The sequence below is a fragment of the Suillus bovinus genome (assembly GCF_016758785.1).
Source record: "Suillus bovinus strain UH-Sbo-P2 chromosome Unknown EDB93scaffold_184, whole genome shotgun sequence".
NCBI lineage: Eukaryota > Fungi > Basidiomycota > Agaricomycetes > Boletales > Suillaceae > Suillus > Suillus bovinus.
This window is the reverse complement of record NW_024542240.1, coordinates 9,778-35,524: the sequence shown is the minus strand read 5'-3', so window position 1 is coordinate 35,524 and position 25,747 is coordinate 9,778. Positions and strand designations below refer to the sequence as shown.

Below are 25,747 nucleotides of genomic sequence, written 5' to 3'. Positions count from 1 at the left end.
GCCATGATTGCGATGTTGGATTCAAATACAACGCAGTAAAGATCTGGGATGCAAAGACGGGCGAACATTTCAACACGCTCAATTAGATTATCATGCATCTTGTGCCTCCCACTGCAAATTGCGTAGCCTCGCAGTACTCCCAAATTTAACGAGAGCTTCGAGAGTTGTTTGGGACGGTGCTTCCTTTTGCCGAGAGACAAGCCCACGCAGCTGTGTCGCAATTTCGGAATGTTGGCCCAAGACCGGAAACGTGATGTCGCTGATTCCAGAAGCGTAGATCCGTAGACATCGGTCTGTTTCAACATGATTTGGTTCCTTCTTCGGAAATGTAACCTCAAGCTTTGGTTTCACGTTGAGGTCGAGAAGGAGAGCGATGTAGGGGAGATTCGATAGGCACTGGATCGAATCATGCTTGCGAGTGACGAACCTCAAGTCTTGCTCATGGCAATTCTTCCCCGCCTTGTCGGAAATGAATATCTGTGATACGCGGTCGAGATCGTTGGGGCCAAGGGCCGGATCGTCAAAATATATAGGAATCATCTTGTCAACGAGCGGCTGCAGATGACAGCATTGCACCGCACTCGTCCGATGCCAGTGTCGCAAGGTCCACTCTTCGGCGCTGCATCTAGCGCTATACAGCCGTGATAATCATCTTAGACACCATATCGTTTGAAAACCTCTAAAAGCGTACCTCAATGGATCGGCGTCAGTCTGATCGGAAATTCGCGGTGAGATGAACTCTGTCATTGCTACCCAATGCGAGAAATTGATGTAGGCATGCTGAAATGCTGCCTTAGCCTCAGCCAACTCCGACCAGAAAGTCTCGCCAAAAAGATATTCCAAAAAATCGATGACGGGGACCTTCTGACAGTCTATCAGATCTGCATCACTATTTCCGACATGGTGTATATCCATGATCACGTCTTGGGAGGGGTCCTTGCGGATAAAGAGATCCTTGGCGAGAAGCAGCAAAAGCCTGCTGGCCAACTCTCCGCTCTGTCCTATCTCGACCATCCCACCATCAGCCTTTCTTTTCAAGACCGCCAAAGCGTTCGCCAGACTGTCGGGCGTCCTATGGAGCAGAATTGATGCAATGCAGGATAGAAAGGGCTCCGATGGATAACCGGTGAAGGTCCACGTCCTATCTTCAGTCGTCGAGAAGCATATACGCAGGTGACTAGCCACCGCTTTCTCGAGATAAGAGACAGCATCAGGGTGACCAAAGCAAATGTCGAGACCGAATCTCTGAGACAGGATAGCGAGAGCCTGGTTCGTATCCGTCAGGTCAAAGGTCATAGATTTGCACAGTTTCTGGGCAGCCAGTATCACAATCTCAGCGATAGTAAATTTTCCCGCGAGCGATTTCCACCTATTTATCGTGGTCAATGAAACTGGAAATGAGGATAAAAAGGCAGGGACGAACAGTGGTCGACCGAATCCGACGATATGACTGAACTTTGCGACATCATTCGCCGATATGTTAGACAGAGGGTCTGCAAGCTGGTCCCAGCCAAGATGTGTATAAGGCGGGTATACCAGTTGACCAGCCACCGCTACGCGCAAAGAGTCATCTGCCAGATTGTGTGAAGGTTGAAAATAGGCAACGTAGAACAGGTACTTACGGATCATTTGAGGGGCTGAAAAATGCGCCACTTGTGAAGTTGTGGATGCAAAAACGACCCAGACTGATGCGTGGCAGTTCTTGGAGTAGCAATTGATCGTCCTGCCAACAATATGTGATGGACGAAAACCCTTGATACTCATGTTACTCAGAGGGTGGGCCTCATCGAATGCTATCACGAGTTTAGGATCATGATTTAAAACCATGTCCCTGTCCTTCTTATTGAATATACGTTTCAAAACCTCCAGCATGTTGTTATAAGATGTCTTGACGAATGATTCGCCTTCTAGTTTCGGCACCATGATCTTCCCATCTGTTCACCCACGGTGTGACCTTAGGCGACCGCCTTGTGTAAAATATATCAATTACCTGTGAGAGACATACTCCCTAACTTTACGGCGGTCTCCTCCGCCGTGGGCGCAGCGGAGTCGGTTTTCTCTTCGGGCTTCGATAATTTGATCTTATCAAGGATCTGTTGCGCAAACGTCTTTAGTCGGATTCTCAAGAGACTGTGATTTTGTCACCTTCTCATAGAGATCTTGAACTTCCTGAAAGAACTTGGTACGAGCTTCCGAGCGCATGTCGCACATTTCGTCATTCCACGATTTGATTGCAGCATCAGGACCGCTAGCCTGAGAGCGCAGCCGAGGAAACTCGTCGCTCAGATACTTCTGGAGCGTCTGGAATATGGCCGTAAAGAAGGCGCAACAACGAGCGGTATACTCGGCTTGAGTGCAGCCCATATCTTCCGTCAATATACGCGCAGGCACTACGTCTCGCATAGGGAAGCCTGGATCACTCGGATCACGAAGGTTCATGTACAAAACAAGAACGCCTTTGTTCCGGAGCTAAAAAAAATACTTCAGCCACCTGATATCAATATGCGCTTCATAATTCTGACCTCAGTCATTAGTCTTGATTTTCCTGTGCCCGAGCTTTGCACGATTGAACAGAACTTCGCATAGTATGGTCCTTTGTCGCCGCTTCCCGCGAACTTCATGTTGTTATTTTTCAGGTACTCATAGAAACCATCCACAGCCTTCCCAACGTATGGTCGGACGAACGAATTGTAAAGGAAGTCTGATTGGTCCTCATCTAGGATACGACTGACGTGAGATATAGCCCAAGTAGATGTCACAAGATAAAAGTCTCTGACCTTCAGCCGAGGGTGCGGGGGGGTCACTAGCTTGAGGTATCTGAAATATATCTGCGTCACCAGCAACCGTCAGCAGAGGGGCATCTATATCGCTGGTACATGCACTCACCGAGGTCAGCGATGTGGGAGAACGAGCGTGTCTGACAGGCGTGGCGGATTATTCCCCGCAGTTCAGGGCGCTGCTGTAGGGTCCCCTCCGCCCATGCCACACCCTCATCAAGGTTATCCTTCAGGTTTTCCCGCCTGAGTAATTCACTGGTCGCCCAGATAGTTCTTGTTATGACGATCTCAAGGAGTGGCTCTATTGCGACATCATTAGCCCCTTCATCTTCAAGGATCGTCTTCAAGTAGCTAGGGCGAACTCTTTTGAGTACGGTTTGATCGATCTCATCACGGTGTTGCAATGTGAGCGGCAGGGGTGTCCTTGGAAGATCCTGTGATGAAGCTGACATGGTACCGAGTGTGTCAATGTATGCTAGTAAATGATTGAGAGACTGAGATATCGATGATCCAGGTGGCGCGTCTATGGCCACTGCTTTAACAGTCCGCGATTCTGCGCCAGTGACATACACAGGAACATCACCTCTCGAAGGAGACAAAAATGAGATTGGTGGCACAATATTAATATTAATCACTGCGAAAACGACTTTTTAGTTGGACAATAACCCGAGCTTGATTGCTTGGAGATCCCGACGTAAAACGTACCCTGTGGACACAAACACGACCTGCAGAATTTTCGGGATATCTCACGTACAAAACAGAGATTTGTACAAAGTTATAAACAGATAGGCTCGGGACCAGCCTGGCTTATATAACCACGGACGAGTCGAGTGATGTAGCCCAAAATTCCACGGTCACGAGTCTAAGGTGCCATTTGGACAGCGAATTCCATTTTCAAATTTCGGATTCGTGGTCACATGCAACATAATTATATAAGCCGGGTTACTGTATCAGGTTCCAATACGATAACGATCATCAGCGCTGTACGACGACCATGCCAGCTGCTACCCTACAACAACTTGACTACGATGGACCGCTTGGGATGGTGCAACGAGGGCGTATACAGCGCCTGATGTTTATTCTAGTTGCTGTTGTTGCCCAGGCCCTCATAGACTATCAGACACACTTCCTAACCCGCCGTGCGTGCATACCCTATCACACATCTGCTTTAATGGGCGAAGCATGGGTGTTGGAACTCATGGTCGGTCACCCTGATCGCATCAAACACAATCTCAGTGTGAACCTCAATGTTTTCAATGGTTTGTTGGAAGTCCTACAAGCCAATGGGTTTGTAAGGTCCCACAATGGAGTTTCTGTGGAGGAACAGCTTGCAATATTTCTGTACACCTGTGTCACAGGGCTCTCGACCCGCCATATCGGAGAAAGGTTCCAATGTTCATCGGATACAGTCTCACAGTAAGTAGAGAATCAATATTGTATTATAATTCATCTAAGATCAAACTTATGACCCTAGGTACTTCAAGCGCATGTTACTGTTCTTTTCAACACCTCCGTTTTACTCCTCACAGGTTCAATTCCCTAAGCACAACACTCCCATTTCTCCCACAATCTTAAATGATGCGCATGTCTGATTTATTGATCAGTGCCTTGGTGCCGTTGATGGTTCTCACATCCGTGCATTCACCACCATTGAGGACCAGCCGTTCATGCGGAACCATAAAGGATATCTCTCCCAGAATTGTCTTTTCATGTGCGATGTTGACTTCTTTTTTATTTACTCGCTTTGTGGGTGGGATGGCTCTGTTGCTGATGCGGCTCTCTGGAACGACGCACACACAAAGGACTTGCACAATCCCCCTGGAAAATACTTCCTCGCAGATGCTGGCTTCAGGTCATGTGACGCACTGCTTGTTCCATATCGCGGTGTGCGCTATCATCTCAAGGAATGGCGGCAGATTTTTGGGGTAATCAAGCGCCGGTGGTGAATTTTACAACTACTGCTAGAGTACAACATGAGCATTCAAGCACGAGTGCCAGCGGCTTTGTGTGCCTTGCACAATTTTATTTGGAGGCACGACCCTGACACTGACCTACTCGATCAAGATGAATACAACGAGAATAACCGCATCATAGATGGCGGAGAGGATGGAGTGGCTCATGGGGAACTTGGGGATGGGCCTGCTGATGCTGCTGAGAGACGGCGTGCAGAACGGCGTCGTGACGCTATAGCACAGGCAATGTGGGAGGACTATTGTGCAGAGTCTATTTGATGCGGACATCCATTAGCGTAGTACATTAGCATAGTACAAACTGATGGAATTTAACATGGCGTTTTCAAGCTGGCGCAAGACGATAGTCTTGAAACTCTCTGCGATCTGACCAGCAACATAAGCCATGGTAAGTTTGCGATCAATCATTTTGGCACGGTTGGTAATGGTTACATACTACTGCAGCGAATGTTAGTGAAGCATCTTTGCACCCACACAGATCTGAGCTTCTCATCCATATTCAGGTACTTGATGACCTCTCTCTCGTTCGATCCAAGATAGTCTATCAAGTCGACTTTTTCATTGTCTGAGAATACAGTGCTTGCGCTGACCATTGCAACTGCACGTGCAAGGTCCTTTGCAGACGTTGCGGCTGTGGTGTCTGCAAGTGTTTGGTTGAAGTCCTTGAGCATGTCAGCAAGACTGACCATTGCACTGCTATTCTCCTGCTGCACCTTTACAGCTGCTGGGGGAGGTCGGACTTGTTTTGATGAATTAGTAATTGAGATGTCTGAGCTTAGTGCGCTGGTCTTCCACTTCTCTTGACGGCTGACGCTGGTCATAACGGAGGACACAGCGTCTGTGTCAGAAATGAGGAAGGTAGATGGAGCGGTTGGTGATGCTGGTACGATTCCAGGCTGAAATATGTGGTGTTTGACACTTGGAGAAGAGCTGATCTCATTCATCACTGCAGTAAGCTGACTCAAGTTCAAGGCGGTGAGTGGTTGCGCTAATGGTGGAGCAGCAAGTGGTTGTGCTGGTGGCTGTGCAGTGCTGCTACTAGCTGCAGTAGTGGCAAGGGGATCAGAGTGTGACATATGATGTGCAGCAGGTGGAATGGATCCTGAGTCCTCGGACAATGTGACTGGAGGTTTGTTTTGGCAGACCCAATTGCCTCGGGACTTCCGTGGCATCATGTGGTGAATGGCCTCAAAATGCGGGAAGCTCTTGTTCTTGAACAGTTTTGCAGCTTTATGGATCTTTCAAAATAATACAGGGTGAGTTGCAAGTATAGTTGAGATAGCCGCTACATACCTTGACAAAATTCGTCCATGTTGCTTCATACTCTAACGAAATTCCTGTGCCATCCACATCACTCCATGAGAATCCAGATGCATTCTTGATTTCGAGGACACCGTAATAAGAGGTCTTCAGCTACAGAAATTAAAATCAGTATTAACACCATGCAGCATGCCGGCACACCCATAGTAGTCAGTACTCACATTGGCCCATTTGGTCTGACAACTTGACCATACCTTCTCACCGCCTTGCTGCTGGTGAAAATTGTCTTTGAGATGCTGGGTGGCACCCTGGAAAACTGTTTTCTTGAAGTTTGTGCCGGTGGCATCACCTGTGGTGCTCATGTGTTGTTGGAGGTACTGGATCAAGGCAGCTTCCTCCTCAGTAGTCCAGTGAGCAGCAGGTTTGCGATGTGTAGTAGTAGAGGGTGCATCAACCTGGCCTTTGGATCGAAGGGAATGGCTTGATCGTGAGCTTGATGAGTGAGATCTTGTCATGATAACGATGTGTTGTCAGTGTAAGTATGGAGTGCACCGTTCCACCGAGTGGCATCTGGGATTCTCCTGGAGAGTCCCACGGCAAGATCACATGATGAATGTTTGAATTTCGAATGCGAAATTTGCTGTCCAAATGGCACCTAATACTTAGAGGCTGTTCGGCAACCAGATGTTGCCTAACAACACCTGATGTTCCCATGTGCCTGATCTAATTAGACCTGACAGCTGGGGGTGATGGTGTATCTAAGTCGATATGTTTCTACGTCTCCACCCAAATGAATAAAGGCTCAATATTGAGGAGCCTTAGATCAGCGTTGAGGCCGTTCTTGGGAGTATCCTGCCCTAGGCCATTGCACCCGTGTGCCTGGGAACTTTAATTAGACATTCTGACTATATTTGGATGCCGGCAACTTCCGGACAACGGTAACCAAGCCACGTCAGCATCCAAACCTTTGTGCTCGCTGTCTGACACAGCGAGCTTGTGTATCTTGCCAAGGAGAGCATGGATTTGGGGCAGACCTTGACAGGTATGTAGTATAAAACATGTAAAGTATTTAGGGTGGTTCTACAGCCCAAATACAGTGTATATCACGCTAAACATAATTAAATGTCTGAAGTCACCTGCAGAATGTCTTCAAGAATGCGAGCATGCTCTTCACTATCGACCTCAGTATCCTCTTCTTCCTTGAGGTCCTCCTCCAAGTCATCTGCACCTTCCTGCGGCATTGAGAGACCATTACGAGTGAGTATAGAGGGAATGCACACAGTGGGGATGCTCGTGCTGGAACCAGGTCCTTGTTCAATGCTTGTGCCTGGTGTGATGCTCCCCGTAAAGCCTTCCAGCATGCTTATTTCCTGCAGGCGACGAATATGATGTCCAGCGAACCTCACACGAACCTTGCGATGCAAACCCACTTGATGAGCGAGCGCAGGATGCAGAGGTTTAAGTTGATTTTCGCACCTGAGTAAGTGCTTGTTCTCATCGCGCAAGTATGTAGCTACTCGTCTGATCTCCACATTGAGATGCTGGATCTCCTCCTGCGCACGGCGCATCTTGAAGTAAGTATCCATGGTGAGGCGGCCTGTTGGTGTTGCCCAAGGATGCTGTGATACATCTTGATGTGCATCACGGAGGAGGTCAAAGTCAGAGAGAAAGGCATACTTGACTACCTCTTCCCATGTGAGGGATGGACATGAAGGAGAGAATGAACATGTGGCAGCATTGTATCAGTCAAGCACTGTATGGATAGCCGCTGATCGAGCCTGTAGGGCTTTTCCAATATGTTTGCATAGTTTATACCCTAAAAGTGCTTGTGAGTTGTGAGCATCTATAGAAGTAGCATGTCAGTGTACCTGTGCCTGCTCGATTCATTTTCGACAGCTCAAATATTCGAGCAACAACTAAACCCTCTAAGTGATCAAGCACACACTGTAATTTGCAATTAGCAACAAGACACCCTGCATCCTTCCACTCCTGGTCTTTGGGCACCCATCCACGAGTGATGTTAAGCTTGCCTTTGAGTTCCTGGACCATCTTCAGGTCCTTTTCGTAGTTTTCAATTGCATGTCATCGTGCGGTCTCAATCCTAGTAGTTGACACAATATCATGAGCTCCAAATTGCACAGTACTCAGTGTCGAAACAGCCCATGCCGCACTTGCAGCATTGAGCTCTATTCTAGTCAAATCTCATCAGTATAAACCAAGCAATCAAATACATAGACTCACTTGCTAGTGGATAAATTTACCAACTTCTGCCAATATTCCATTTCAAGGGTCTCACGTTCAGGCTCATGATTCAATGACAGCAGATAAGTGCGCTCCTCGGCCAACCAAGAATCGAAGACACTTGGATCTGTCACACCAAGCTCATGCATGAGCTTTGGCAAGGTCTTCTGACCATCATGAAGGATGTCGAGAGCTTGCTTATAGTTATTGTAGAGAAATGTTGCTAGAAATTAGGATTAGCGCTTCTGTGGGCAAAAGGACTCCAATTACTTACTAAGATTTGCAAAAGTTTCGAAGTCGTCATTGTGCTGAAAATAATGTGTGATTGTCTGACGGCGGTGAAAGGTGCTTGCATATTGCACAGAGGAAGCGAGTGCATTGGACTTCGAGAATGTTCGCTCACAACCCTCGAGGTCCTCAAGTCCGAGGCCTTTAACATATGTGGCGAGGTGGTCGAGTTGACAAAGATGTCAGTGAGCATGTCCATGGAAAGCGCCAACAAGTGAAGTGTAGTTAAGTTTGCGAGCACGTTGTCCCAGGATACTCTGATGCAGGGTGGTTTTGAACCGACAGCCAATGTCATAACTGCCGCCCAAATCCCTCCCAAAGACATCTAAGAGCTTGGAGACAATGGCTAGAGGATATTTTGCCCTGGAGGTAGAATCAGCAAGTAAATAGTGAGTAGTATACCAAATCTAACTCACTGTTCGCCACTCTGAATCATATCTGCTCAGAGGAGGGAAAACCCGTGACGACAGACAGCTAAGAAGATACCAGACTCGTCGAAAACATCCCACATCTTCTTTGTCTTGTCATCCTGCATGTTTTTCCATCGTCCAATACAAGGGTTGTCCTAATGAATTTGAGCAATGAACAAAAAATATGGAACACTTAACTCACCTTATCATTGTCTTCCAGCATATCCATTGATGAATCATTAGATCTAAATGAGTCGACATACTCCCTGGGCAGGTAATGATCGCCTCAAACATATTGCGTAGTGGGCAGCTCAGAGGAGTGTTGCGTTGCCCTGCTCTCCATGTTGTCTAAGTCGTCGGCATCTGAATCGTGTGACACTTTTTTCAATACTCGCTTGAGGGAATCATTACCATCCATCGTGAAAAGGATTTTGAATTGTAATGAGACTTCATCTTGAAGAGTGTATGTGCATGCAGGACAGCAATGCTTTAGGCGCCAGTCAGGGTCCTGTCGTCCAATTGCTTCGTGAAGCAGAGTATCGACATTGGTGAGAATCTGAAGGTATACATTGAGTGCGATTGAAAATTGTCGTGAGAGATACAAGTGAAATTGAACCTAAGGCATGAGTGAAACAATGTTAGAACTTAGAACAATTATCGCACATTGTCTTCACATATGCCTGAATTGAGAAATGAGGGTTGCATTGACGGGCAATGCGGTAAAAGTCAAGAGACTCTATAGTTATGCCTGTAGAGGGACTGATTGGAGAGCAGGGTATGACTCCCTGATGAACAAGTGCCGAAGCTAAGAACAAGTCAGTAGGGAGTATCATTAAAGGTACCTTTTCAGCGTCTGTATGTCAGCATCAGATTTGATCAGATCATGCCATCATTCAAACTCTCACTCACAGAACATGTCCACAACTTTCACGGCAATTGATCCAGCATTAATATCCATGGTCCCTTGATGGGCAGCAGCAGCACGGTGTGAAAAGAAGCCTTGGCCATTGGTGGCACTGTTGGTGAGGTGCCAGTCAAGGTATGCATGTACTAACACTGGCATTTGGTTGTCAAATGCCTCAGTGCGGCATCGTGTTCTATCACGCCTCGTCCTGTAGTCTGGGCGTCGTACCTGGGAGGACCTTGGAGTATTTCTGGTGAGTTCTCAACAGCTGCTTAATATAGATGTGCAACTTACACATTCCAGAAATTACCCATCATTTCTCTTGTAAGTTCATAAAACTCACCACCGGCATGACTGATATCAACTGACTCGAACCCATCCAGGATGCTAGAGCCAAAATCACCATTGTCATCAAAATGGTCATCCAAATTACGTTCTTGAAGCATGTCAAGGGCGCGTTTCTCCTCCGCAGTTAGCACTAGGTAAGTTGTTGGTTTGTTCAGATATCATTTGAGCTCATAAACCCACTCACTCACCTTCTATATGAGCTCTCTTTCGCGCATTTGTTGCAGCTGCCCGTTCAGCAATCTTCTTAGGACCTAGGGTTTCCTGCGTCAGGCAGAGTCCATGACCAACTGGATTGCGGTGAGAGATTACATGCCGGATTTTGGACGATGCGAGGCCGGTTCGATTGCAGTGGACCTTGCTGGTATGTCCTCGTACTAAGGGCACCATATATTTTGCTTATTTTCGCAGTACATAGATTTTAATTTTTGTTATCACTGATCAGTGCATACACGTGACCATATATTGTCAATCTCTGTCCAACTGATTCTCGACTCACTCCACCTCACAATTGAGTTTATAGACTCTACACCATGTCCTCCGAGTCACCTAGTGCAACTTCAGAAGATTGCCTGCAGAACCGCAAGCATGTCAAGACCGTGACTCGCACATGGACCAGCCGCGCTGTGCGTTCTCACTCTGACCGGACCATCACTCGCACAAAGACAACATTTGATGTGATGGAGACTGAGACTGTGAAAGAGAGAACTTGCACTGTTGACTCTAACACTACACAGACAATAACTGGGCCTGTAAGTAGTGTTATCTAGTTATTGTGATTTCCCACTAACTCTCACTCGCTGGCAGTCAAACCTCCCCATCTTGAACACTATAATAGAGACTCCGCAAGGATCGGCTCCCTCACCAACCAAATCAGCTGTGTCCTCAGCTGCTGGTACTCACCTCGAACCTCAAACATCATCTCCTCCGAGTTCCCAGGCTCTGACGAGCTCAAGCGATGAGTTATGGGCACAAGTTGATGACCTCACTGAGTATATGGACAGCGTCACTTTGGGTTGAAACTGAGTAAAAGAGGGCACTGAATATACGGACAGTTTCAGTTTGGATTGAGACTGAGTAGAAGAGGACATGTATATACTACTATATTTCAAATACCATTTGTACTTCTGAAGTATGTCAACTTTGCATTATGAAAATTCTGTGTCCATATATTCGAATGTTCTACTGTGAATGCTGTCAATTGATTACGACAAGTCTAGTGTTTGCTAATAGTTCGGGAGATCAAAATAATGCTAAGTGATGTCAATTGAATGACCATCATATGTGTTGTAGTCAAATATATGCATGCCTTGAGTTTGTGTCCCGAAGTGTGAATGAATTTTGTGTCAGTTATACAGATTTTGAATACTCATAATTTTCATGTGACGAAAAACTTGCTCTACTCATCCCTAACAAATGCAACTACTGTACATCATGCGTCCCAAGTATGAAACTGAGGAAGAGCGTCATGAGGCTCGACTAAAATCAAAGAAGGAGAGCTATGCACGGTAAATTGCTCTCAGTTCTTGTTACTTCACCAACTGATTTATACACATCTAGTCACCGAGTTCAGGAACAAGTAAAGTCTCACACACGATGGTGACGTCGTAGAGGGGCAGCTGTGGTAAGTATTCACTCTAAATTCATGCACATGTTGTCAGTAATACTTGCACTTAGGATACTCAAGTTCTTCTTCAGCATCTTGATAGTTTATGGTCAAGTCTAGGCTACCATAGCAGCACTCTCCAATGCAAATTCCTGGAGTCATATGGGATGTCAATTGTGACTGAGGTAGATCGAGAGGGTTGGGATTCAGTCAAGCCAGGATGTGAGGCAGGCTTTGCCGAGGTGAAGCATGTGCTTCAGCAAGCATATGACTTGCGCATCGAGGCCTGTGATGTTAAGGGGCCTCTCACAGATCAATTGTGAGACGGAATAGCATCTGTTGTAGATGCGGCAGTTTTGCATGTTCGGGCATTGGAAGAGTTGTTGTCAATGATCGAACTTCTTGGAGTTGATACATACTTTGATGCCCTTCGTTATAGTTCGCTGGTCTGGCAAAGTACCAAATAATGCATGTTCAGTAAACAATATTATTGCTTTCACACCCAAAGAACATCATAAGCGAAGACATCATCATGTAGATATAGGCAGGGTACAGTAGGTGTTTGAGTGAAGATAAATACCTTCCAAGTTTTTGAGAGTGACTCGGTGTCGTTTGAGTGAAGATAAATACCTTGCAAGTTTTTGAGAGTGACTTGGTGTCATTTGAGTGAAGATAAATACCTTGCAAGTTTTTGAGAGTGACTTGGTGTCGTTTGAGTGAAGATAGTTACCTGTGAAGTTTTTGAGAGTGACTCGGTGTCGCTCGAGTGAAGGTAGATACCTGTCAAGTTTTTGAGAGTGACTTGGTGTCGTTCGAGTGAAGATACATACCTTTCAAGTTTTTGAGAGTGACTCGGTGTTGCTCGAGTGAAGGTAGATACCTGTCAAGTTATTGAGAGTGACTCGGTGTCATTCAAGTGAAGATAAATACCTTCTGAGTTTTTGAGAGTGACTCGGTGTCGTTTGAGTAGAAGGATTGAGCTTTTGTGAGTAACTTGCTGTCATTTGAGTGAAAACTAAGTAGCTTCCAAGTTTTTGAAAGTGACATGGTATTATTTGAGTGAAAATAAATACCTTTGAAGTTTTGTGAGTGATTCAGTGTCGTTTGATTGGAAGAGGTCAATTGATAGTAGGCAGCACAGAAGAACTACCGCCAGCACAACGCATGCACAAGGTGCCAAGAATAGTGTAGTGCTAAGAATAGCATCAATTGAACGCTTCACACACTGCCACACTGTGATCAAACCTTTGAAGTTCTACCAACTACATAACATTCTCTTTTCTCTTAAGTGGTACGTCATCCAGCGAGTATTACTGGCCTGTAGTGTTTACTGATAGTGGGAACTCGCTCAGAAGCTGGTGAACCGCAGTTCAATGATATTAGTTCGACATCATGATGCTGTATTCCCAGTGCTATGGACTACTTGGTCACCAGTATGTCTGCAGACACCTCCTGATGTTTTTTGCACTTACCTGTTGACTTTCTTATAGAAATTTATGTTGTACCATCACCCTATCATTGATTGAAAGTCATACCCAGACAGTGTATGTTCCACTCATGTCATACTCATTTTTCTCATTTCGTACTCACTTTGTTTTTCAACCAAAACCTGTGGCGGAATATCCGCTATGTAAATCCATGGTAGGCCACTGCCAAAATGCAGCTCAATTTTCGAAGACATATTGCCCCTCTGCTGGAGACGACATATTCTCCTTGTTCACACACGTGACAATAGGCTGTGCAGGTGATTTATTTATTTTACAAATTTCTAAAAAATTGATATGTTTTGAACAAGCGCATCATACCTTCATTTACTGTGCGTAGAGCATAGGTAGTTTAATTATTTACTGAATTTCTGAAAATTTGACGTGTTGAAAACTGTCGCACCTTCATTTTGACTTCCATCAGGTGCTCGATTGAATCTCATCACAATGCACGACTTCAACTTTTCTGGTTGTGGAACTTCAGAAGATTTCATGTACAATGGTACTCAGCATCAGTCAGGTAAGATGAGCGTGTTTTTTTTTTCAATTTTTTTTCATTTGCATTTCAGATTCAACAATGGTGGGAGACTTTGGAACACTATACCCTCCTCAACACCAGCCTTGGGATGGGTCATCCCAAAATCCTGTTCCTTTCTCTTTCACATTCCCTCCACTGAACATTAACTGGGACGATCTGACATTGTACTCTGGGCTCCCTTCCCTCAGCGACTTACTGAACTCCCAACAAAACGAGCCAGATACATCAGTAGGTGATGTGCCAGTCACACATCACATGTCACAAGGTAGCGTCGATGCTGAAGGTCAACCTGCGGAGAGCGTTTCTGAAGACAATATTGGTCAACCTGTGGAGAGTGTTGCACAACAGCACTCCAAGCATGATAACAGGAACACCAGCACACCAGACCTCATTGAGCCCGGTAACAGGAACACTAACCCACCAGACCTCATTGGTGCAGCGGTGGCCCTCATACGTGATACTAACAACTCATCTTGGGCTGCAAGAAATCCCAATAGGCCTATCATTGCACCATGTGCCCCACTTAATCCTGTGCAGAAAGCATGCGCAAATGCTCAACGAGCATCTCGAAAAATCTCTTCCCAGCAACGCAAAGAGTCTGAGGTGGCATTGCACAGTTCAATTCAGCAGCTGCTAGCAGACCAGGCACAGAAGATGAATGAGATCGCTCTGGAACACAGCATCTCTGTGGAGAAGGTCAAGAAACTGGTGGGAGGTACTAAACATTATACAGTGGGTCGATGTGTGCAGCTAGAGAACGCTCTTATGCACACAAAAGCTGAGGAGGTAAATAGAGGTAATGTATTCTATTTATTTGAACATTGGACTAGCACCTCACAATCATGACAGATCTACCACGGGGCGCCAAATATACTCCTGGAGAGATCCATCAGATGGTCAAGGACAATAAGACCATGCAAGATCTAACAGAGGAGGAAAAACAAGAGTTGGTCGACAAGCTCAGTGAGCACCGAGCTCTGCGCAACATGAGTGTGCGAGCAACAAATACGGCAGCTGCACGCGATGTTCAATCAACTTTGGACACGATCTTCAAAATGGTGAGTTATATTCACTCTGAATGATTCAACTACTGACTACATAAATATAGCTTGACGGTCTTGCTGTAAGAACTGGGATGTATGCTTGTCTGTTTGCCTCTCGTGGTCATGTTTATGACACTGCACAAGCCACATGGTTTGGGACCGACAACATCATGGATTTCTGGGAGGATGTGCTGCAAACGGAGGCCGATGAAATCGCACGGAAGCTGGAGCAATGGGCATGTATGATAGGTCGAAGTATGTTTTATTTCTTATGTTTTCTTGGTATATATGCTGATCTACATGCACTAGACATTGATGAACATGAAACAGTGCAGAACATGCAGTGTGTCTGTACTCGCCTCCTCAACTCAGGGCTGAGTAAGTCATTTTTTTTATCTTATGACTCGGAAGATCAATACTAACCTTTGTTGTTTAGGAACTATAGCTAAGAGATGCGACATCCGCATCAACTATGCAAATTTTGATACTGCAATCAAGGAGAAGCTTTTGATCGATATGAAGGGCTGGTCCAAAGGTGTTCCCTTTCAATCCCCCACCAACATTAATGATCTCAATGCCCTCCTCAAACTCCGAGGTGCTCTGAAGGATGGCTCTTGCCACTGGTTCCGTATGACTCCCCATCAGTGTGACAAGTTTCACGCTCTACTGGATGCACGCCGTAAAAGTGGGGAAAAGGTTGGCAAACCACGCAAGAAGCGTGCAGACGCTGGGATGCCTCGTAAATGAAAGGGCAAGGAAAATGCCCCTCCCAGAAAGCAGGCACGAGCACCAGGGACATTGAAACAGGCTCCAAAGAATGTCGAGTTCATCGACTCGTCTGAGGAGGAGAGCAGCGAGGACGAAGTTTGACTCAGCCTTTAGGGTAGTTAACTTTTGTAATGTTTTGAGCTCAAAAGACCTGTTATTCTACCTAACAACCATTGCAATCATATGTATCTACCTCTAGCTACATACATGTCAAGGTCTGCCCCAAATCCATGCTCTCCTTGGCAAGATACACGAGCTCGCTGTGTCAGACAGCGAGCACGAAGGTTTGGATGCTGACGTGGCTTGGTTACCGTTGTCCAGAAGTTGCCGGCATCCAAATATAGTCAGAATGTCTAATTAAAGTTCCCAGGCACACGGGTGCAATGGCCTAGGGCAGGATACTCCCGAGAACGGCCTCAACACTGATCTAAGGCTCCTCAATATCGAGCCTTTATTCATTTGGGTGGGGAGACGTAGAAACATATTGACTTAGATATGCCATCACCCCCAGCTGTCAGGTCTAATTAGATCAGGCACGTGGGAACATCAGGTGCCTAACAATGTACATTTGGGAAATGTCATCTTGGCTTGGATTTTGCCGAAGTTTGGAGCTTGAATCATAGGCTGAATTTGGACTAACCCTAGCACGCTGACACTGTAGGGTATAATATGCTGTTCTTACATCTGTACTCTATGTGTCCGTACACCAATGGATCCTCAATCAGAACTCCAGTGTTTCATGCCCCAACATCCAGAAGTTCAACAGCGCCTCATCCAACACTCAATCCTTCTAGTCAGCATCTTAATCAGCGCTACAGCCCATCTACTACAGTCGGTGTATGCCAAGGATCCAGAACCATATCATACATCTGCTCTCTTGGGTGAACACTGAGTGATAAAGCTATTGACTGGCCACCCAGAACAGATTCGTTGTGAACTCAGCATGCACGCACATGCTTTTGCACAGCTTATATCTGAGCTTCATACCCTTGGCTATACCAACTCCAAGTTTGTTTCGCTAGAGGAACAACTCGTGATTTTTCTATATATGTCTGTCACAGGACTATCTGTCGGGCACGTCGGCGAACGATTTCAACGCTCCAATGAAACAATTTCTTGGTAAATACACACTATTAGTTATGATTTGCAGATGTCTCATTGTATATCCTATGTACTAGTTATTTTTGCAAGATGCTCAAGATATTCTCGTCTTCACCCTTCTGCACAAGCTATATTCACTTGCCGGATGACTCCATTCCCGATAAAATTCGCTCTGACCCTAAGTTTTGGCGGTTTTTCAAAGATACTATTGGGGCTATTGATGGTAGCCACATTCACGCTTCGCCTCGCACATTCGAACAAGGTCCCTATCGCAATTGGAAGGGTTTCATTTCACAAAACTGCCTATTTGCTTGTGATTTCAAACTCAATTTTACTTACACACTCACTGGCTGGGAAGGATCAGCCACGGACGCACGTATCTACGAGGCTGCAGTGGGACATGACCTTCAAATTCCTGCAGGGAAATATTTCCTTGCAGATGCAGGCTTCCCTCTGCAGCCTGAACTACTCGTTCCATACCGCAATGTGCACTACCACCTTGCAGAATGGGGCCATGCAGGTATGAGGTACATGTACTGGTGTTATTCTTTCTACAATGTGCTGATTATTTATAGGCCAACTATGAAAGAAGAGCTATGCAATCTGCGTCACTTGTCTGCTCGAAACATCATTGAGCATATTTTTGGTGTCCTCAAACAACATTTTCGAATCCTCCATCTATCACCCGCCAGATGCTATGGACATACAAGCACAGATTACAGCAGTGTTGTGCTGCATTCACAACTTCATCCATTTTCATGATTCCTCAGAAGGTGCGCTACCTGAAGCAGACTATTCGGATGCTCACAGCACACACACCGGCACCAACTGGGAGCAGGCAGTAGAAGAAGCTTCGGCTGCAAACAATGATCTGCATGTGCAGTGTGATCTCATTGTGCATGTGATGTGGGTTGAGTATCAGCATATGTTAGAAGAACAATGTGTCCTTGGTAATGATGATGACAATGTTTCAGATGACGAGGATGGACTGGACTAATTCTCACTAGTAGCAAGCACCATGTACTTGTATTTGATCCATTCCAATTGATATATGATTCGATGATGCACGAAATACATGTAGAATGAGCAGTACATGAAATGGATACTACATGTTAGTACGAGGTGAGAAATGTAACAAGTGCAGCAAACAAGTGCGGCAACACAAATGGTATGATAGTACTACTGCAGAGAGTCCAAGAGCTCTAAGATAAATGCACGGCATGTCTCATAGTCATCCTAGAGCTCAACATAGATAGCAAGCTTGTTATCCCCCCCTGCAAGGGAAAATATGTGCAGGAGACTGGCTCTCTGACCAACTGACAAAAAATCCCCATCTTTGCTGCACATTATCTCTAGGCCATGAGAGATGATATTTGGTATAGTTGGTACAACAACCTGAGGGACTGGTGGTGGAGGCGGAGCGGCTATGGTCTTCTCGATAACATCTGTGAGGTGGTTAATGCTACCTTGCATGTTCATGACGGCAACTGCTGGAGTAATCTTCACAGCAAACTTTGCAGCACTATTTATTTCTGGCTGCATGCCAACTTGGGCTGACACTCACGCCTTCTTGGGAGCCAGTAATGATACCAACGTTGATGAAAGAGGAACAGGATTGATGAACGTAGGAGGGGCACCAGTGCATTGAGATGAAGAGTTGACAAAAGTGTCAGTGCGCATGCATTTACTGGACTGTGAGCCGGCAGCCTGAGTAGTAGCAGAGGTTTCATGAAGTTGGGCACTAGGTGGCATCATCAATTCAGGGCTCATGTCAGGCACATCACTGGGGGCAGCGGCTCCAGAAGTGTCTATATCCATCATACGAAGGTCAAGGCCTCCGTCAAAAACATCAAGCACGTCATCTGCGGTATTGACAGACGGAGGGGGTGCAGTAGCCGGGTGTAATGCATGCCTTCCATGAGCGCCGCTATTATTGCCCAAGATCATTTGCATGTTGTCATATGGAGCCCACCCTTTGTTGCAAAGGGGGTGCATCACAGCTTGTGACTTTTGGGCATCAGTCAAATGCAATAGAATTGATTATAATTACATACCTTGGGGTCAACATACATATCCCAAACACTGGGGGCAGCTGTCCCCTCTATTCCAGCCCCCCACACATTATCCCAATGGAAACCAGACACGTTGCGATAGATCTCGATTTGATTGTAGATTTTTTTGAGCTAAAACATGCTCGTAAACTTATAATCATTTGAGAAATGATCACATACCAATGTCCACTTTGTTTTAACCATCTTGCACGTCTTCGGAGGGCCTATTGTTTGAATTGCATGATTGTCGTTGATAGCAGTGGCTGCGCTGTTGAAGGTGGGCATCATGAAGTTCCCACCATCACCACCTGCTGCCCGATTCTGAATCAGGTGTTGGAGTAGAAGGTCCACTTCTGTGTCTTGCCAGTGTGCCTTTACGTTGTCCAACATCGATGTTACTTTAGGTTGAGCCATGAGGACTGTAGTAAAGCTAGCACAAAGAGCAGTGAGTGCAACAACAGAGGTGCAGAGTCTCTGCTGATGAGAGCAGTCAATAAGATAAGAGTTCATGGTAGATGTACAGGTATGAGATTTAAGGTTTGAGCTCCAACAATTGAGATGCTTGAAGCCGAGAATCCTCACATGACATTTGCCAAATGTTAGGCAACATCTGGTTGCCGAACAGCCTCTAAACAGACCCTACTCAGGCTAACCAAACCACATTTGACTTCATAAGACAGCCTCTTCCCTCACTTAAAACTGTGTCTGTTTTTACCAGTGTGTTATTTTCCGACCCTTTCTCAACCCTAAGCTCCTTGGTGCCAAAAAGTATCTTGCACCTTTTTTTTTAAGTCTGTCAAATACAAACTCGACTTCATCCCAAATGCCCTCCTTTCTTTTGCTCACATAGCTCACCTCTTCCATCACCCTTATTTTGCATGTGTCTGTTCCATGCCTGTTTTCTGGTGTGGATCTAAGTGTGTATCTTGACACACTTGGTTTAATGCTGGCGTGACGACAATGTTAAATCACTCTTGAGTCCTTGACACCACAGAAGCGGCTCTATAACTAGGTGAGTCAAATGTCTGATGTTTTCAAAAATATTTAACTCTGCTGCCCTCGACTGCATCCATGACAGCCCGTCATTTTCCTGTGTGAGATGTGATAACTATGGTTGCGTGGATGGTAGCAGTGTCAAGGATGGTTTGTGTTGCTGTCTGGCATTGCAAATAGCAGCTAATCAGGTGTTGGACCCCTTTGATTAGGCTGGAGTGCGAGCGAAGGTGATTCGCTGTATGGAAACAGGTGATTTTTGTTGTTGTATGGACGACTGGGGGGTATCATCTCTCAATAATTGTGGTATGATGTAATCACTCATAAACTTACATGCCAAGTACTTAGTCTTCTTTAGCAACTTTAATTTTTACTTCTTTGGCTAATATTGTCAACATGAACCAAGCCATGTGTGCTTCTGCTTAGCACTAACTTTCCCCACAGTTTAGATTCCTCATCTTCACTGAGCTGCAATGCAAAAAAATCTCAGTGTGTGGATGAAAAATCGAACCATTGATGTACCTTAGGAAAACCATGTAGGTTTTTCCATAAGGCCTGTTTTGTGTTGCCAAAGCCAAATTGGTTGGCGAGTGTATCCACAAAGAGGGCAGACAATTTGTTTGCAAATAGATTTGGGTCAATTTGTGGTTGATGTGAACTTGAAGGCGAGGATCCAGGAGTGTTAAGTTGGTAGCCAGAAGGGCTCAAAAGGAAACTTGAATTCGAAGGACTTGCTGGCTAGGAACCATTGGGTGAATTGGAAAATTGAAAGGATGTTAATGCCCGTGGCTGGGAATCGGCAGGTGGAATAGAGAAATTGAAGGACATATTTGAAGACTGGGATGAATGAGAGTGACAGTGAAAATGAATGACCGACTCAAAGACGAGTTACTGGAAACTGCTCTGCTATTGAAATGTGATACTTATCGACATGTTCCATGAGGATTAATGATGGCCTCAAGGCATATCTTTGGTTTCCTTGTTGTAATAAGGATTGTGTTTGGTGGTAGTCGGCACTGCAGCAAGGATGGCCTCAAGGTATAATTTTGGTTTCATTGTTGTAATAAGGATCATGTTTGATAGTGGTGGGCGCTGTAATAACAATGGCCTCAAGGCAGAAGAGTTTTGGTTTCGAGTCGCTGTTGTATTAAGGATGTTGGATGGCTGTAATATAGTAATATCCCTGCAAATGACAACACTATTATCAAGTAACATTAGTAATCAACTAAGAGCCGCACAAAAGTTACGCACAGGTGGCATAATAGCAGATGATATGTAGAAGGGAATATAATAAAAAACTGCTCCTGAGTACGTGTAAGTGCAGCAAATGATACTATGTAGAAGGGAATACAATGAAGAACTTGCTTGTTACTGAACTTGTGATACAGACCGGTCTTGCTGTAAGAGTGATCTATTAACTTGTCAGCCTTGAGCACCCCGTCCATGTGGTCCATGTGCCGCTGCTATGATAGACGTCATGGAAGCTCCACTTGTGGTATCATTATGCATCTGAATCTCCACCCTCAAGGATTGCGAGGTTCATATCTGGTGGCTGAATAGGTACCCAAAGACCCTGCATGTGCTTTGCATCTCGCATGTGTGCAGTGTTGAGAACAAGGTCATCAGGGTCCCCAATATGATGTATGGCAACTTTAGCTTTTGATGTCTTTGTCCATTCTTCGTAAACAAACTCGATGTCAGAAGCCAAGCCTGTGCAGCCGTGTGCTTGCCATTGATGCTGCAGATTTGCTGCGCATAAAATTTGCTGTCATAGAAATGAAAATTCAGTGACTGATGACTTATACAGATCAAACACCAACCTCAACAGGATAGAGTAAAAACCCACCATGAGCCCTGACTGCAGGCATAGAGTAGGGTGCTGCTGGTTCACCAACACGTCCACATTCCAGAAGAATTGCATCTGGACGCAAAAGCTTATCTGCATCTATCCTTGGCACTGAATAATTTCTCGAATACATGCTACAATCAGAGACTGCTCAGCTGTGCCCTTCGCTGTGAGGACCCAGTCTCCTATCTGACAAACATCCCCATTGAACAGCATCACAGACTTGCAAGTACGGAAATTGTGTCCTTTGAGAGTGTCGTTTGGAAGTGATTGAAGTGCATTCGGAAAAGCTTTTCCTGTCTCAGTAGTGGAGTATGGCTGGAGTGGTAGGTTGTTACTGAAGGTATTGACCTAAAAATACTGAGCCTTGGTTTCTCAAAGTTGAAAATTGAACTTTACTGTATTTCCTAGTGTCAGTTTGTGTGTCAAGCCTGAGGTCGTCAGTGATAATATTTGGCTGATGAACAAGTAACAATGGACCCTTTCCAACATCTTTGACCTTTATAGCATCTGCAGGCTTGTTGGACAAGGGATCAGAGGCTCGCATAGTAAGTTCAGGAGAATCAGAGTGAATGTCATGTGTATTATTGTGTATCAGTATTCATGCCCCCAAGAGAATATAACGAATCCGACTTCCATGAGCAAAGGAACGTGCAATATCCCGAGAAGGAGTACAGTGGTTTGAATGGATGCTTTTTGCACAGATGACAGCATTGAAGGACTTGAATGCCTCTGTTGCAAACAAAGCAGCTGGCTCAAATCGTTGAATATGGTTGACAACATGTAATAAAATGTGAAATTTGAGCTTATTGAACCATTGAGGAGTCCACTTGGCGGTGCATGCAAGGAAGTTATTGATTGATGTTGTGAGCTTGCGCTGAGACAATAATAATCGGATGATATGAATATCAGCAGATAAAACTGAAAAGTATTACACAGCTGTGCATACCAAATGTTCTGTGGAGTTTTCAATTTCAGGCTGCCAGATGAGTGGTATCAGATTTGATAATGCAACCTAAGCATCATAGCATTCCGTGGGTACCAAGTCATGAAGCACAAAGGGTGCAACTTGGGCAATGGCATGAAAATCACGACCAACAAGAGACCCTGCATATTGAACGAGGGTGTGACCGGCAAGATGGCTGAGTCCAAGACCTGAGATGTCAAGAGATGATAGGTGAGTTTCTAAAAGTTCACATTTCAGTTTGTCTTTTCCGATCCTTACAGAGACAACATCACACCAAAGGTATTTGACAAATCCAAGAAGGACGATGTGGAGGATTTCCACAGGCATGTCAGTGTGAGGATCAATACCTAAAATGTTATTGAAGTCAATTCTAATATACTGCAAAATTTGTTGAGAGACCTTTGATTCACCACACAGGACTTATGACATTTTCAGGCAGCGTCTCTTTGACTCTATCAAGCGCTTCTTGTTTTGCCTTGTTACCACCACAGATTTTGCAGTGTGAATCAGCTAGGCGATTTAAGAATGAGTCCAGAAAGGTGTCCTTGATGCCTGTAGAAGTTTTCATTTGTTTGATCTGTGTCTGCTTCCCAACTGTTGATGCATGACTGAACATCAACTTGAGTTCAGCAATAGTATTGTTCTTGTGACATGGTTCTCCTATCTGCTAGCATGCTTCATAAACAAAAGTATATACAAGAACACTCAGATTTGTTACCTTTACGAACTGTTTAGCTCGTGTTACCATCTCCTCCATGGTCTCCTTTGCTTGTTTCCATGTATATTTCAGAGGAGCATGTCTATGGGCGTTGGACTCACTTCCACTAACCTCACCGACACTGTGGTCAGTGTCTTCAGGCCGTGTAGCAGCTGCTTATGCAGGATTGCTCTCCGCACTTGCATCATGCCCCTTCACTTTACAAATACAGCAAAAGTACTTTCCCATCGACCCAATATGACAGGCCATCTCACTTTGCATGGGGTTGTCCCCAAGCAATGCCAAGATTGACAGAATGATGAGAACATACTCCTTGTGGACACAATCCCAGGCCCAGATGTCTTGCTTCCAAGATTCTCTAAATTTTACCAGCATCATTATTTCCACTTGCCTGCTTGCAACAAGTCTCACTCACTCAAGTTGGTCTACAATACCATCCAACATTTCAAGCGGAGAGGCAAGACTCAATGTACAAAGAAAATGAACATTGTACTCTTGGTGAACTTCTGCTTGTGGCAATCCCGCAGCCGTAAAAAGGAATGAATTGTGTTTGTTCCACTTCTTTGGCAAGTTTTCAGATGTATCGTCGCAGTATAACCAAAGAGGCATCACATATACACGAGCACCCAATGCCCGAACATGCCATTGGTTGCCTTCAGAGGGATTGGTCAATGTCCATGGCTGCAATTCACTGTTCGGTTCATGTTCAACACCTAAACAGATATTTGTACAGTGTAATAGTTAGAACGATCAAATGACTCTACCATAAATTGAGTATGCATGAGGTAGACCAGATGTTGCTTCGCTCGAATCCCAGTTTTTGAATGATACAAGAAGATCGTCTTCAGATACTTCAAATGAATAAAAATCTTCTACAACCCAACCACAATCCAGTTCATGAGCAACAGGCCACAATGACCAAGCTTTAGTATACATCTTGCCACCACACACGAACCAGCGAAAGGGAATGCAAGCTTGGCTGCTTGATAGCAATGCAGGCTCGAAAATAAAGAAATCTTGGTTGTGCAGTCTGATAACAGGCGTAAGCAGCTCCGGGTCGAGTTCCTCAAGCCAACATTTAGCTTGTCAAGCTTCATTCAGTTCAATACCAGTATCTTTAGGGTAGAAGTGCAACAGTGGGCGAACTCGAGGATTCATCATTTCCTGTAAATACAATCAAGTATAAATATTGACTACATCTCAGCAATGCAACACACCTGCTGAATAATGTCAGGCAATGAGTTAACATAGTACCTATGCCCAAGAGCACCATCATAAGGAATTGGGTGGATACCACATAGTCGTTGAATAGTGTCTTTGATAAGTTTGACAGACTTCACTGAAGGTACATCGTCCATGTTGTTGACCCAAAGTAGCCAGAGCAAAATATCAATCTGTCGTTCTGAAAAAACAGAGCGTGGAAGGTGCATGAGAATATCAAGTATGCACATCTAATACAACACCACTGGATCGACAATAGTCAGCAGATTGATAGAAAAATGTACAATTTTATTGGGCCACAGAAACCACTCCTCATTCATGATTTGATGTCAAGACCACATTCTATTATTGCTGGTTCCGATAACAGTGTCACTAGCCCAGCCATAATCTGCTCAAAATGTGAAAGTGAGCTGCATACTGTGTAGTTAGAGTAACATACTGTCATGCAATGTCCACCCTGTAAAAACCTCTTCATCTTCTGATATTTCAGCTCCCTGATTGTCTGAGAGGTCATCCTCATCTAAAAAGTTACTTAAACCTTGTGCGATCATTGTGGTTGTGACCAAGTAGTTGCTGATGTCATCTGTTGAGTCGCCCAGCTCAAAATTAGGAGTGCTATTAGCCATGTCATTGAGAAGTCAAGGTAGCTCGACAATGGAGTTAGATTGATCTTCAGGTACCATTGAACCATTCCTGCAATGTGGCTGTTGTCTTGAATGATATTTGACTGCAGCTTGATGTGACTGAGCCTTCTTGTGCTTCTGCATTGCTCACCGATCATGGGGTTTACTGTCCTGACAAAGGTTGCAGACCCATTTGTTCCCCTTAGCAGGTGTCCAAACTAGCAAAATTATATCTTGGATTAGTATTAATAGTTGTTAGCATATCTGGATCACTTCATACCATCAAGGTGAGGGGATTCTCCACCAGGCATAGTAATAGATTGAGTGATGGGCCTGTTGGTGAAGTGATTATTATACCAATGATAAGCAGAACAGCCGCACAGGGATATCTGTAAGACACCCTACATATGTAGTACTTACAAGGCTGAACTGTAGACCAGTATTGTTTCTGGGATATCCTGCTTTCAACCATAGTGGGATGACCAAACGAGCCTGTTGATGCAACAATTATTGTGCTGACAGTGTATAGAGAGACTGCTGAGGGATAACTCAAGGACACTCTGTGCAAATAATAGACCTGGGGTGTAGCCTTT

General features: G+C 45.0%; 7 protein-coding genes across 7 annotated transcripts; 2 read left to right on the top strand and 5 right to left on the bottom strand.

Moving 5' to 3' along the window:
* Positions 1–90: 90 nt before the first annotated feature.
* On the bottom strand, positions 91–3,634 carry EDB93DRAFT_1273739 (uncharacterized protein; the record flags this gene model as incomplete). The annotated part of the gene is made up of 9 exons (XM_041454371.1): positions 2,887–3,634; positions 2,778–2,828; positions 2,523–2,716; positions 2,146–2,469; positions 1,991–2,093; positions 1,623–1,934; positions 1,424–1,571; positions 692–1,369; positions 91–631 (listed from the first exon to the last, which is right to left on the bottom strand). The coding sequence occupies exons 1-9, from the start codon at positions 3,227–3,229 to the stop codon at positions 91–93; spliced, it is 2,694 nt and encodes an 897-aa protein (XP_041300789.1). The 5' UTR covers positions 3,230–3,634.
* A 3,456-nt stretch (positions 3,635–7,090) lies between these two features.
* EDB93DRAFT_1273720 (uncharacterized protein) lies at positions 7,091–10,296 on the bottom strand (the record flags this gene model as incomplete). The annotated part of the gene is made up of 14 exons (XM_041454370.1): positions 7,091–7,377; positions 7,420–7,692; positions 7,762–7,823; positions 7,876–8,065; positions 8,123–8,198; positions 8,249–8,471; positions 8,523–8,664; positions 8,749–8,899; positions 8,953–8,974; positions 9,002–9,101; positions 9,239–9,562; positions 9,621–9,799; positions 9,856–10,100; positions 10,145–10,296. 14 exons carry the CDS (start codon positions 10,294–10,296, stop codon positions 7,126–7,128), a joined length of 2,391 nt encoding a protein of 796 aa, XP_041300788.1. The 3' UTR covers positions 7,091–7,125.
* Positions 10,297–11,629: 1,333 nt separating this feature from the next.
* On the top strand, positions 11,630–12,124 carry EDB93DRAFT_1109613 (uncharacterized protein; the record flags this gene model as incomplete). The annotated part of the gene is made up of 3 exons (XM_041447994.1): positions 11,630–11,703; positions 11,807–11,819; positions 11,894–12,124. The coding sequence occupies 3 exons, from the start codon at positions 11,630–11,632 to the stop codon at positions 12,122–12,124; spliced, it is 318 nt and encodes a 105-aa protein (XP_041300787.1).
* A 1,954-nt stretch (positions 12,125–14,078) lies between these two features.
* On the top strand, positions 14,079–15,613 carry EDB93DRAFT_1097035 (uncharacterized protein; the record flags this gene model as incomplete). Its single annotated transcript, XM_041446842.1, has 5 exons — positions 14,079–14,619; positions 14,673–14,881; positions 14,932–15,121; positions 15,176–15,244; positions 15,303–15,613. 5 exons carry the CDS (start codon positions 14,079–14,081, stop codon positions 15,611–15,613), a joined length of 1,320 nt encoding a protein of 439 aa, XP_041300786.1.
* Positions 15,614–18,756: 3,143 nt separating this feature from the next.
* Positions 18,757–19,176, bottom strand: EDB93DRAFT_1097036 (uncharacterized protein; the record flags this gene model as incomplete). The annotated part of the gene is made up of 2 exons (XM_041446843.1): positions 18,757–18,918; positions 18,967–19,176. The coding sequence occupies 2 exons, from the start codon at positions 19,174–19,176 to the stop codon at positions 18,757–18,759; spliced, it is 372 nt and encodes a 123-aa protein (XP_041300785.1).
* Positions 19,177–21,280: 2,104 nt separating this feature from the next.
* On the bottom strand, positions 21,281–22,172 carry EDB93DRAFT_1257476 (uncharacterized protein; the record flags this gene model as incomplete). The annotated part of the gene is made up of 5 exons (XM_041454086.1): positions 21,281–21,544; positions 21,600–21,700; positions 21,757–21,976; positions 22,025–22,056; positions 22,106–22,172. The coding sequence occupies 5 exons, from the start codon at positions 22,170–22,172 to the stop codon at positions 21,281–21,283; spliced, it is 684 nt and encodes a 227-aa protein (XP_041300784.1).
* A 54-nt stretch (positions 22,173–22,226) lies between these two features.
* Positions 22,227–24,761, bottom strand: EDB93DRAFT_1243814 (uncharacterized protein; the record flags this gene model as incomplete). The annotated part of the gene is made up of 10 exons (XM_041452190.1): positions 22,227–22,502; positions 22,575–22,640; positions 22,668–22,939; positions 23,013–23,136; positions 23,311–23,462; positions 23,490–23,668; positions 23,726–24,023; positions 24,075–24,392; positions 24,420–24,474; positions 24,528–24,761. The coding sequence occupies 10 exons, from the start codon at positions 24,759–24,761 to the stop codon at positions 22,227–22,229; spliced, it is 1,974 nt and encodes a 657-aa protein (XP_041300783.1).
* Positions 24,762–25,747: the final 986 nt, after the last annotated feature.